Below are 13659 nucleotides of genomic sequence, written 5' to 3' on the forward strand. Positions count from 1 at the left end.
TATAAAGTGTCACATGATCCTTAAGAAATCATTCTAATATGCTGATTTATTATTAGAATTATCAATGTTGGCAACAGTAGTGCTGCCAAATACTTTTTTGGAAACTGCGATACTTTTTTCAGGATTCTTTGATGAATAAATAAGAACAGCATTTATTCAAAATCATTACATCACAGGTTCCAAAAAAATATTAAGCAGCACAACAGTTTCCAGCACTGATAATAAATCAGCATATTAGAATGATTTCTTAAGGATCATGTGACACTTTATACTGGAGTAATGTCTGATGGAAATTCAGCTTTGCATCACAGAAATAAATTATATTTAAAAAGGATATTAAAATAGAAACCATTATTTTATATCGTAATAACATTTTGCAAGATTACTGTTTTTTTCTGTATTTTTGATCAAATAAATGCAGCCTTGATGAGCATAAGAGACTTCTTTAAAAACATTACAAGTCTTACTGATCCCAAACTTTTGAACGGTAGTGTATATATGTATATAGCAGTCCCTCTAGGATTTCACGATGGCAGAATTTTATGCAAAATCACACAAACAATATTTGCGGCAGCTTGCATTTATGTCTATGCAAAAAAAAAATTTGTTAACCTGAGAGGGGGAAAAGCAATATTTGCTCTGATATGAGGCAAGTCCATTTGAGCAACAGAGAGCATAATATTTAATATATAACATTTACAAATGATCTCTCCAAATCATTCATTCATGACATACACTTGTCTATTGTCTTTCCAATATTTTTGCTTCCAAAAAGCACAATAGAGACAGCTGTCTATCCAAACTCTTGTTTATATTTAAGTGTTAAGTGCGTTGTAAATTTATTGATACTAAAAAACTACTACTATATATAATACTAAATTATATAATACTATAATATTAATATAATTATATAATGCTAAAATATTCCACAATGTTTCCACAATGCCGTATTTCACTAGTAGATTTAAGCATATTATTTTACTGGATATGCACTTTTTGTAATAAGTGATTCTAGTAACCGAAAATACTATTATAAACTGTAAATAAAATAAAAAAAACAGATATATAAACCCCACATAACCCTGTTGGCATGTTTTGCAGGTCTGTTGTGCATTACTACACAGTGCGGTATCTGGTTTCAGTTCAGGATGTCATGAACCACCTGCATGTGTGTGGCAGGAATCACTATTTTCAATTAGTAATTTATATTTTTTGATGCATGCCGATATTTAAGAATAATTTCAATTACATAATGCCTACAAATGAACAGGGATCATAAATCACAAAAGTGTCTACAATACAGTAAAGACATTTTGCCATGTGGTAAAATCATAGCCAGTCAGAACGTATATACAGTATGTGATATTTAAAGTCGACATGAAATGGAAATTCACATCTATTTTCTAAATACATGTTATAGATATTGGTGTGAACAATTAACCTATGTATATATTATATACTGTATATACTGTATTTGATATGCGATTATACTGTATATATTGCACTGTATTGGTTGACATATGCAGAACTTCTCAAACTATTTAGTCAACTTAAACTCTTAAACCCTTAGACCCTCCAAGCTCACGTTCATCTGTTGCACACTTCTGAGTGAAAATGCTACATCAAAATCAACAACTGACTGATAGAACCAAGTCCCCGCCTCAAGTTTTTTTTTCAGTATGTACATCACAATACAGAAGAAAGATCTTCCACTACTTCTGTTGTATCGCAACATATAGATCAAGGTGTTAGCATGGTCCCATTAGCTCCTGCTAGTAGATGTCCTCACCATTATGGAGCTTCCTCCAGGTATTTTAGACCATCAGTTTTTAAACTCTGGATCGTGAGCCACTCTTGGGTCATGTAAGAATGGTGAGACCATGTTCATACAATGTCAGAAATATGAAAAACATACATTTTCATGTTCAATTAACCAGTTTGTTGATGGCATAACTGGCACAGATGTGATGCAGCATGTATCACCGATTACAGCAGTGTTTCCTGCAGTGTATTTTAGTGTCGGTACTGCTCATGTGCTGTAGGCCTAAGCAACAACAAACATGCGGGCAACCTGTATAGCTCAATTCACATACAAAGGATTCTTACCAACGGGCGATGAATGAGTCTGATGAATCCACATGATGAATGATGAAAAGAATCCATCAGAATGGCCACTGAATCAATATGTGACTCACTTACTGAACTGCAAGTTCTATGTCAATGTATCATTACACATAGCCATTAGTCTGCTGTTACTTTCATGTTTATCCTCATTTTTATATTAGCATGGTCATGACGGTGAACTGTGGACTATTTTAATGATGTCCTTACTACCTTTCTGGGTCTTTACATGGTAGTTACATTGCTGTCTATGCAGGGTCAGAAAGCTCTCGGATTTAATCAAAAATATCTTAATTTGTGTTCTGAAGATAAACGAAGGTCTTACGAGTTTGGAAGGAATTGAGGGTGAGTAATATTATGACAGAATTTTCATTTTTGGGTGAACTATCCCTTTAAGACCCCCAAAACACAGACTGGTGTCATCATGCTGGCTTGTGGGTAAGATTTATTCTAAAATAACTATTTAATTAAATATTTTAGAACTGAGAAAATCCAGACTGCTTATAATCATTATTAAAATTACCATTACTTTAAAAAAAAAAATGGAAATAAAACATACTAATTTTCATGACTTTTCCAGACCTAGAAGGTTAAAAAAATAAATAAATAAAAATCCTGGTATTTCCCGAGTTTCCAACCCCATGGGAACCCTTCTATTACCTCAGCATTTTTGAAAGTCAGACATATCATGATCAAACTATATTTTGTAAACAGTGTAACATCCAACAGTTGAACTACTACAAAGACAAAATTCGCCCATCTGGATACACAATAATTTAATCCAATACATTCATAAGACGGATGTTGTCATGACAGACAGAGGGTAAAAAGTCTCTTGATTTCACCTCCCTCTCTTATTTTTTCCTCCAAGACACAAATTCCAAACAAATTTTGTGCAGCTGTCTATGCCCAGGCCTGCCTAGAAAAGAGAGAGAGAACTTAATGCCAGAAGGGTCTTCTGTGAGAATTAGCTAATATTTTTTTAATACTCAATCTTTGAGTCAATGAAGCATGGGGCTGCAGGATGAAAAGAGATGAGAAGGCAGGGCCCCTCCAGCGGCTCCACCAGTGCTGACGGGTGGGAATCATTTTGATTGATTGATTTTGCCACCATGTGCTGCCTGCATGCAGCGAGGGACAATCTCTAACGCTGCGCAGCTCTTGTTGCATACCTGGGATCCACTTTTATCAACTGACCTCAATTTCGTGGTCTAAACCAGAACGTGGAGCATAAACACAATAAGTAAATGATGCATTAATACCAACTGCAAACTATACCAGGGTCCTGAAGCGTAACCTATGCCACCGTTTTTAAGTGGACTTAGAAAATCAGATTCAGAGTTTGAAAATTCGCTTTCAAACTAACAAACTGAAGTGAGCTCTGACGTCAAATGGACTGTCTCAACTCTCAAATATGTCCAAAACTCTTGTGTGCACAAGGGATCCATTACAACAGGACTGGCTGTCCCTTTAAATGATAACACATATTCATGCAGTCCTTCATGCTGAGTTCACTGGCCTCTGACCTGTTCCAACAGTGGGGTTTGAAATAAAACGTACTTGAATAGGACTGAAGAATGCCATGTGTGTTATGTGCTTTGGTTTGTAGCATGCATTAGGGGTTTGAAATGGGATTATATAGAAAAAAGGAGTGTTTATAGTCTTAATGCTTGCAAAAATGGTCTGCCTCCGGGCTTGGAGATGTACTGTTGAATTGTTTTCTGATATAAGCTTACCTTTTTATCTTTTCTCTTTCTCTCTCTATCCCCTGCTCTTTTTTTTTTTCAAATGCACACAAGCTTACGAGTTCAAATGTGAGTTCACGATCACAACTATCAGAATACTGAAGATGCCAAACACATCTGCTGAACAAATGGCCAATGTGTTGAAGCAAGGATGTTATTTCTGATAGTAAAATTCGAGAGAAACTCTGAGTCCCATTACAGAATACCAGGGGGATCATGCACCTACTATATGGCACTTCTGGCACACTTGTTGTCCTATGCTAGATAAGATGTGACCAAAGAAAGAAACGCTTTTTGACTTATTATACTTCATATAAGAGTGAGACAAAGACATTTTAGCCTATTGTTATATACACTACCATACAAAAGAAAATAATACTGTTATTTAGCAAGGATGCATTAAATTTATTTGAAGAATGGAAGAGCTTTCTGTTCATCAGTTCATCACATATTCTGAAAAACAATTCCACAAAAACGATTTCCACAATAATATTAAGGAGCACAATTGTTTTCAATATTGATAATACATTTTCTTGAGCACCAAATTAGCATATCAAAATAATATTTGAAGGTTCATGTGACACTGAAGACTGCAGTAATGGCTTCTGAAAATTCAGCTTTGCCATCCTATGATTAAATTATATTTTAAAATATATATATAAAATAGACAACAGCTATTTTGTAAGAATTTTGAATATTACTGATAGTACTATATTACTTTTAAATTAATATATTACTGTTTTTACTTTATCATATATATGCAGCCTTTGTATGCATAAGAGTCTTTCAAATACATAAAAAAATCTTCCCAGTCCCAAAGTTTTGAAAGGTAGTGTATATTGAATATATTGAGTGCCAAAAGCTTAATTTTATATATATGTTTAATAAATGAAAAAAGTAAAAGCACCTGCCTCTCTCTTACCATTTATGGCATAAATAAAAATATAATTTAATAAGATTTTAATTTGAATGTGAGTATAGGAGCATGCTTGTTCTCATTCTGAGACTTGAACCTGAAGTAAAACGTCATCAACCTCTGTGCATCAGAAAATGCACGATACCAAACACATTTATTGACACAGACAGGAACAAGAGGTCTTGACAGCAAAAATAATGAGGCACATTCCTGAGGTGACAGGGATAAATACAAATATAATTTAATAAGATTTTAATTTGAATGTGAGTATAGGAAGGAGCATGCTTGTTCTCATTCTGAGACTTGAACCTGAAGTAAAACGTCATCAACCTCTGTGCATCAGAAAATGCACGATACCAAACACATTTATTGACACAGACAGGAACAAGAGGTCTTGACAGCAAAAATAATGAGGCACATTCCTGAGGTGACAGGGCAAATTACGCACACACGGCGTCCTTATCATTTCTTGGGTTTCTAATTGGAACCGCATATTGTCTCTGAGCAATTTTAACGAGTTCATTACAACCTCAGAGACAACATGTAAGAGCAGCCGGCAGCATTTTCAGCAAATTCTGGCATTAGGAGGCTGCTCCCTTGGGCCAAGAAAACAAGCTCTGGTTTACATGTTTGAATAGGGGAAGAAAATAGCCCCCAGTTATTTAGCAATGGAAGAAATATGTGAGACACTTTGTACAACCCTATCACTCGGTGCAGGAAGTGAACCTGCCTTAGCAGAGATCTCAGCTCTGACACGTGGTCATTAGAGCCAAGTCTCACGGTAATTGTGGTAAATGCATGAAAACAGAAGAGCACTTAAGCCTCACTTATAGACACAGAGGAATTTATGATTAATTTCCATTTTGTGAGGCAGTCTCCAGTGCTCAGTCTAAGATGGGCTGATGCAGACAGAGGAATCATGTTGCAATCCGTGTGTGAACACGTCCACACTAGAGGCCAAATCGTGAACTCTCAGCTCCAGACCTGGATATGACAAGCCTGCATCTCTCTACATCACTGCGATATGGGCATGTCTAAAGAGAAATCTCATGTGAAATGAGGCAAAAAATTGTACTGACCATCTTAATCTCATACCCTGCTGGCTGAGGGCAGACTATGTTCAGCCAAAGTAGCGCCCTCTACTGGTGACAACCAATTAGACTGTTTACAAACAGAAAAGGTGATCATCAAATTCACTACCGACATATCCTTTAGTGATTTGCTCTTGTATACTCATCGGAAGCCAAAAAAGATAGACTGTTAGGTTAGGGTTGGTAGTATAAGTTCACATGTACTTGCAAAGTTTCTTATAGTTAGTAGAATGTGGACTGTCAAAATAAAGCGTTACCAAAGTAAACTGTGGCCTAAACTACAAGATGCATTTACACTAGGCTGAGTCTTGCCTATTATGTATCAAACCACCTCTTGATCGGATTACAAAAAAAATATAAATAAAAATGTTTCCATAATATTAGATAATGACAGACATCTTAGCATCAACACCGCTGTTGTGAGACAGAATAATTGCCTCAACTGAACAAGGTAAATCCAACGTGAGAAGGGAGGGGTTGAACCCTGTGGACGGCCTAATAATTGTAGAGGCTATGTTAGTTTATAACTCTTCAAAGGGCTGAAAAATGTGGCGGATCAATGATTATGCAATTTGGGGATCGTTTTTAGAGAGCAATTTAACACAGAAGAAAGGCACTGAGGTAAACCGGACACAACAGCTGTCCTTGTTCTCTCTTGAACTTGGATCAAACATGCTGAAATGAGGCACAGGTCTCTAGGTCTCAGGGCCAGAGTTCATGGCCTCAGAAAGACGTCGCTGACCCATAACCGAGACAAAGATTGATTAACTCCATTAGGACACATGCTCACCTTGCTGGAGGATTTTGCCAAAGTACTTGTTCTGGCTGGTACAGTTCCAGCGTCGAAAGCGGAACTGGTATTGGCATTCGCGCACGCCCAGCTTGGCGCCCTTGGCCACTTCGTTGACAATCTCCGGCTGGGTCTGGCACAGTTCGGCCTGCTTGCCCGCCAGACGTTTGGTCTTCCTACAGATGCTGTTCGGGTCCATGACCAAGGGACTCCCCACTGCCCTGAAATGAACAAAACTTCATCAGATGACTCATCTGAACTACACAAGGTTTCACAAGATAAAGTGCGGTTATCTTCTCAAACCACACGACACACAAACCACTTTAAATGATGTAGAGCATTATAAATTTAATGTTCTGTTGCTTTACCGCAAGGTTCACATTAAGGTCTGAGCCAATCCTCATTCGTTTAGAGCTTTTCTTGGTTTTTAGGCGTACTCATTGTTCCTTGCAGATGACAAAGAAAATATACAGAAAAAAGACAACTACTAGAGTCAGACACACTATAATGTCAGCGGTAATCGAATTACCCCTTTGAACATAAACAGATAACATTTAAAGCAAAAAAGCTGCATCTTAATTGCTGGGTTTTATCAAAAGTGATGACAGACGTGTGTTTACACTTGAATCAATTGTTTATTTCAACTGCTAATGGGAGAAGAGGCCTCAGGTCCAAAGTGTTGAGCGCGCTGCCAGAGCTTCCCGTGACAGTCGCTATGACGTAATGTGAGAACGGCACAATCCTCCGGTTCTTTCTTTTTAATAACTCTCGCCGTATTGGAGTGGAGTTCAGCGTCTTGTGATCCGTGCAGCTGAAGTCGGTTTTTATCATTACGTTGCCGTATGGGGGAGCAGGGCTCTGTGCGAATACCTCATTGCTTTTCATTCACCCCTGTCAAGGCTAATCTTTCAGACTAATAACATTCATCTGCCGTGCGAGTTTGTTTTAAAAAGTCAAACCGACACTCTTGCCAGTCGCCTTCCATGGCGGTCTGATAAGAAATATGAGAGGGGAGATAACAGGCTTTACAAGTGATGCATCCCATCTTGATAGGCCTAATATTTCATTTACATACGACCATTCAACAGTCTTTGGACACAGAGCAGCACAAGTGTGTTTTGCTGTGATATATGCTTACATTTACTAAAGGGCACTTCAGGGATTCATTTCATTACACATTAAAAATTACATTTTATATACTACATTTATTTTACTCAAGTTTAACTCATTTAAATATTTTTTTAATTTGATTAAAATATATTTTTCTCCAAATGACAAAGGAATTCATTTTTTTCTCTCTTTTTTTTCTCTCACTAGCATCACATCAGACATTCCCTGTTTCTCTAATTTCAAATGCTCATATTTGTTTTAGCGGTCAAATGTGAGGAATATTCCACATATGTCTGGCCACATGGAGCACAATAAACCTATAAACATTAAATTTTTGATGGTCAGTGTTCCACTGAGGTAAAATAAGTAGACAGTTTGTAGTCTTTCTTCTGAATCACACGTCTCTCAAATCAGTAAAGGTCAGACTATTGTTTTTACAGTTTGACTTTAACCATGTATTATGTTGCAGTTCCTAATAAAATTACAGGCCAATTGGCACATGCTCGCCAATGTTAAATTTTACTCTCATTCGGCACCTGAAGAGTGTTCATTTTGGACCCTGCCTACAGTAAAAAAAATGGCAAGAGATGTTAATGCTAAACATCAGAGCGTATTATGCATAGCACTACTGTAAAGCAATATTTATTTATCAAATATACCTGGTAATTTATGATATTGTTAACAAGCACAGTATTGTATCTCAGCCTATTGTAAAGGCAGCAGAAAGTGAACAACAAACACCAAATAAATCTCTATTAATCTCCTTAAAAATAGAAATAAAATGTTGATCTTGTTAGGAGGAATATGTGATGCATTGTTTTGATCACAGTAACCCATGTTTAAACCCTCCGTGACTCCAGATTTCTTTTTCATCTTTTGTTATTATTTATTGGCAAAGCACTTGATCACATTAATTTTATTATGACAGTCTGACAATTTTTCTCTTCAAAATTTTTGAATCTAAGTTTGATTTCAATTTAATTTTGACAGTCTAGCGCCCCACCAGGAAAAGTCTGTGGCCAGTGTCAAGGTTTCCATATTGCTGAATGGACAGGCATGTAATGAAGCCTCTATTAGTATCTCTCACAGATCTTGATCTATGACGCACACACCCCTGCGTGATAATAATGTGCAGATACAATGTTCTCCTCTGTAGCCTCTGATTATCTACAAACCTGTGAGCTTCTCAGCGCCAGGATCACTGCTCAAATAATGGAACCACATTTTACAGCAGGAGGTGTAGACTCGTAAAAGAGCAGACAGTGTTGGAGCGACTCTCTCTTTCCAAGTCCTGTTTCACTGTCAAAAGGGGCTAGGCAAAGCGCTGGCTTTTAAAGGAAAGCTTGAATATCACAAAAGCGACCCTGGGTTGCATATGTGGTCACATTATGGCTTGGGTGATACAGAGATGAAGATATTCGTCTACGTCTGATGAACCATCCCTTCCTTGGCTCTAATCGAAACCAGCCACGACCAAAGACATAACAAAAGACAAAGGAACATGCCTGCAGAAAGAGTCAATCTGGACATGATGATGACTATTCTAAGATCACTTCTGCCATTTCTCATACAGTGATTCACATTAGGACTTTAATCGGGGAATAAGAATGGCATTTGGCAGAGGAAGACCACAAGTCCTAGACCGACCGTTATCCTCACGGCTTCGAAGCCACTCTTTCCTGCTTGCCCTTTATCTGGTGAGACTCCTGGATGTGATAAGCACGAGATGGGGCCTAATCATAACATGGAAAAAGATGCAATCAGGAATATCCAAAAACAGCCACACTGTGATGTATGAGAGAGATAATGCAGAGGGGGAAACGGAGGGGGGAACTGTGATTAAGTTATCCAAATAATCAGTGCAAACATACACATTCACATTTATCTTTTCGTAGACCTGTCGTCCTCTGCGCCTGCTGAGACCTCAGGTTACATTATGAATTGCATGGTTACAGATAAGTCTCTTCTTTTTTCACTTTGTGAAAGAGCGAAATTCATCCCTACTTAATCCCCCAAGAATGCTGGATATGAAGTCAGTCACGACAGGGCTGGAACTGCACAGAGTGGCTTGGGTTCACTTCTGTGGCGCGTGGCGCAGAGCCATGGCATAATCTCCTCTTGGAGCGCGCCTCTAAATCATGCAAGTGGAACCATGGCGCTGCGCAACTCCATCACTACGACGCTGTCTGTCACACGCAGATGGGACAGACAGGGCCGTTTTAACCATTGGCCTAGGCGGGGATGAAGCCCCGGGGCCCGAGCAAGGAGGGGGCCCGTGATTGGCTATGGAGTAGATTGACTGGAGCGCCGATCGCCAAAGCCACCACGCCCCATTTATACAGTGGAGACTATTCAGTCTATTTGCACATTTTCTTAATACAATATATTTATTATTCAGTGCTTTTCAAGTAGGCCGTTTTTTATGATCTTTGTTCTGTTGTAGCTTAATTTGTGACTGTTTACTGTTTACCAGTAAGCTTATTTTTACTTCTAGATGGCACAAAAACGTGGCGTAGCACTTTCCAAAACATCCGTTTTGTTTTAGATAATTAAAGCAACATTTTTTAAATAACGAAAGAATTTGTAAAAGTATGGTATTTTAGCCCCCTGCTGTTGGGGCTAAAGGCATGCGGCCCTGGGGACAGACCCAAAGTACGAGAGAACAGCAGACGCATGCTTGAGGTGAAACACTGTACGTGTGCCAAACGGGCCAAGCAGCTGTCATCTAATCGTTATCTGTTCCATCTCTCAAGGCCGCTTGATTGGCTATCTCCCCATTCTCCAAATGAGATTCGCTTCTCCCAAATTCAACATTGGAGAGGAGACTGTACAGTCTGGGACACACTAATATACATTGGTTAGGTCCAATAGGAGACCTGTGAGTGGACAAACAATTACGAGTCTGTTGTCATTTATTTACCCTAATGTCATTCTAAACAGTCTTTATTTTTCTGTACAATGCAGATGCTTTGAAAAATCTTTTTTTTGTCCATACAATGAAAACCAACATGGGCCAGTGTTGTTTTTTTTTGGACCCCATTGACTTTCGCTGTACGGAAAAAGAACAGTTCGTCTTTATTGTTTCCGCAGAAGAAATAAAGTTATACATGCTTAAAACTACATGAGAGTAAGTAAATAATGACAGAATTGTAATTTTTGGATGACCTGTCCCTTTTAACACAGTGGTCCTCAACCAGGGGAGCAGGAAAATTATTTGAACTAAAATAAAAAATATTACATTAAAATATTGTCATTTAATTAAAATGCTAAAATACACATAAAATTGAGGTGTAAGCTAAATAAACCATTTTTATTAACTAAATATAAATTGTATTAAAAATCCCCTATTTCATTGCAACATTGAATTAATATTGTTATTGCAACCTATTGTTCTATTAAAGAAGATAGTTCTTAAAAAATTCTGGAACAAAAATGATTATGGATAATTAATTTAACATACTGACATTCCCAATTTCTGTTAATAAAAAGTTTGTAAACAAGTAGCTTTGTCATTATTAAAGTAGAACATTACAAAGAAAATATTATATGAGGGGCTTTTGAATATTGAATTGGATAATGGAGGCCTTCAAGTCAAAAAGGTTGAGAACCACTGCTTTAATAGAATAAGGTAAGTGTGCTCACAGATTGGGTCACACATGGGCATTTAAATTTAAATGTTGACTGAGAGTGTATTCACACACACACACACACACACACACACACACACACACATAAAAGCGAGAGGGTATCTCGTGTGCACAGGCACACCTGTCCGACAGACTCCTGGCGGGCCGCCAGCACATGACCCCGGAGACTCCAGAAGAGGTGAGGCTTCCCATCGCTTCCTCAAGCACTCAGCTCTCAGCCCCGCAGATCAGAGCACAATCAGAGTCCTGAGAGCCAGTTTATCTGCCTCCGTTTCATCTCCTCTCAGCCTCAGCATGTGAATGGCATGCTGTCTGTCAGAGACCCTCGGCACAGCCCAGCCCCAGACGAGAAGTTTGTGATGGCATGCGTCGTGCCCCAAAGAAAGCATCATTGTCTCTGCAAAATTTTTTAGACCTCCAGGTGTATGAGAGAGAGAGTGTGTGCAGAAAAAGTGTGAGGGGAGCTTTAGGTGCAGCTGACCTTTTATAATGTGAAAATGTGAAAATTTGATTAGCTAAACAACACCCTTGTTAAAGGTAATTTTGGATTGTCTCTGTTTAGCAAACAATCTCCCTCTTGTCAAACTTGTGCATTTCAGAGTGTTAAGGGAAGGAGTAGTTTATGATGACACCCACAGCCCGGAGGTCCACCTAAAATTCCAACTCTGACCCCCAATGTGTCTACCTCTGAAACAGAGTACAGCTTAACCCTTAGTAAACCCATGATAATGGAATCTATGATCAACAACTTTTATGGAAACAGTAAATTTCTCTCTACAGATTTCAAATGTATTAAGTTATCTAGAATGAACTCACCTGTATTTTTTTAGAAAGTCATTTTAAAGTTTATTTAACTAAATACTTTTTTTAAATGCCATCTTTCGAATATTTTATATAATCTATGCGGGTACTGTGAATAATTCATTCTTTTTCTTAAATAAAAAAAAAAAATAAATTTTGTGAGAAGTGCTCAATGGAACGTGTATATTAAAAAATGAATAGTTTCATAGAGTGAGCAGTAAATAAGGCATATTTGAGATGTATAGTATTGAAATTAATTTTACGCCTGTAATTCCAATACTGTACCATATGCACGCTAAACAATAAATGTGAAACAGAAACGAAATGCTTTACATACAGCCTGTTGCCGCAAAATAACTTTCAAAAGTTCCACACACAGATTTTCATTCTTTAGTTCTTTATAAAACAATCTGTATTATGCTGCTTTACCACTCTAGCAACCAACATACCGATCTGAAGAAACTACATGCAACATGAAGAACTTTTATAGCTTCTAGAGAACCATAACCACTCTGGAATACAGCAAGAAGTTTCATGATAAGAAGAGGGGGTTTGCCGAACCTGAGAAATATTTATTGTTAAGAGTGCCTAGGGATGTTTCTTCAGTGAATAATTATGTGATAACCCGGGACTGTGTTGTCATTTTTTCATATTCGATCATCTCTAAACTATCAGGCTGAAGTTCCCCACTAATCCCATTGATCGAGCTTTAAATATGGATCTTGCAAGAATTTCCAAAGGCGATTGAGCGCGCGCCTGAGATATTACTTACCACCAGAGCCCGATAATGTTGACTGGACAAAGCAGGATAAAGAAGAGGGCAAGTTGCGTTCTGGAAAGTGGAATCGTCATTGTCAGATGCCTTTCGAAGGACAAAAGTATGAGGTCTGATGCTGAAGAACTAGTCCAGAGATGAAAGAGGCTTGTCCTGGGACAAAGTTTGATAATTTCTGAGGAGATTCAGCACCCCTGAATAATAAACTTCCAAGAAGCACATCATCTGGTGCGGACGAACGCAAAATCCGCTTGGAAAGTGGTCAGCATCTTCATTCTTACTTCTTGGAGATCTTCATCCAGCAAAACCAGATAAAATGAGGGGAGGAAATCCAGACAGAAGCGCACTTAGATTGAGCTTGATGGAATGCGGTCAAACCTCCTGAACTACTAAAATGCCAGAACTTTTAAAAAGAGTTTCCGTTTGGAATGCAAAATATTCAGTTGTTCTTTTGAAGCGCAAAACTGTAGATCTGAGTGCCATGTGCTGAATCTGTGTGCGCGCGCCCTTCTGTGAGTGCTCCAGATCTCATCCTGATCCAAACAGGTAGACGTCTAGAAGACATTTCGTGCTCCTCTCGTCACGCTTCTTTTTCCTGCCTTCAGCTGGGGACCTTTTTCTCGCGGTGTAAGAAACTCAGAGCTCATCACCCACTCAGTGACG

The 13659-nt window shown here is 38.2% G+C and overlaps 1 protein-coding gene across 1 annotated transcript in view; it reads right to left on the bottom strand.

Moving 5' to 3' along the window:
• wnt6b (wingless-type MMTV integration site family, member 6b) overlaps nt 1–13230 on the bottom strand; it is a 21106-nt gene extending 7876 nt beyond the window's left edge. The window contains exons 1-2 of the mRNA XM_016454175.1: nt 12994–13230; nt 6664–6884 (exon numbers count right to left, since the gene is read on the bottom strand). Of these exons, the coding sequence (XP_016309661.1) occupies nt 6664–6884; nt 12994–13073 (301 nt within the window). The 5' untranslated portion in view covers nt 13074–13230. The remainder of the gene's footprint in view (nt 1–6663; nt 6885–12993) is intronic.
• Between the last annotated feature and the right edge of the window lie 429 nt (nt 13231–13659).

Source organism: Sinocyclocheilus anshuiensis, unplaced genomic scaffold, assembly GCF_001515605.1.
Source record: "Sinocyclocheilus anshuiensis isolate Anshui unplaced genomic scaffold, SAMN03320099.WGS_v1.1 scaffold976, whole genome shotgun sequence".
In the NCBI taxonomy this organism is placed as follows: Eukaryota; Metazoa; Chordata; class Actinopteri; order Cypriniformes; family Cyprinidae; genus Sinocyclocheilus; species Sinocyclocheilus anshuiensis.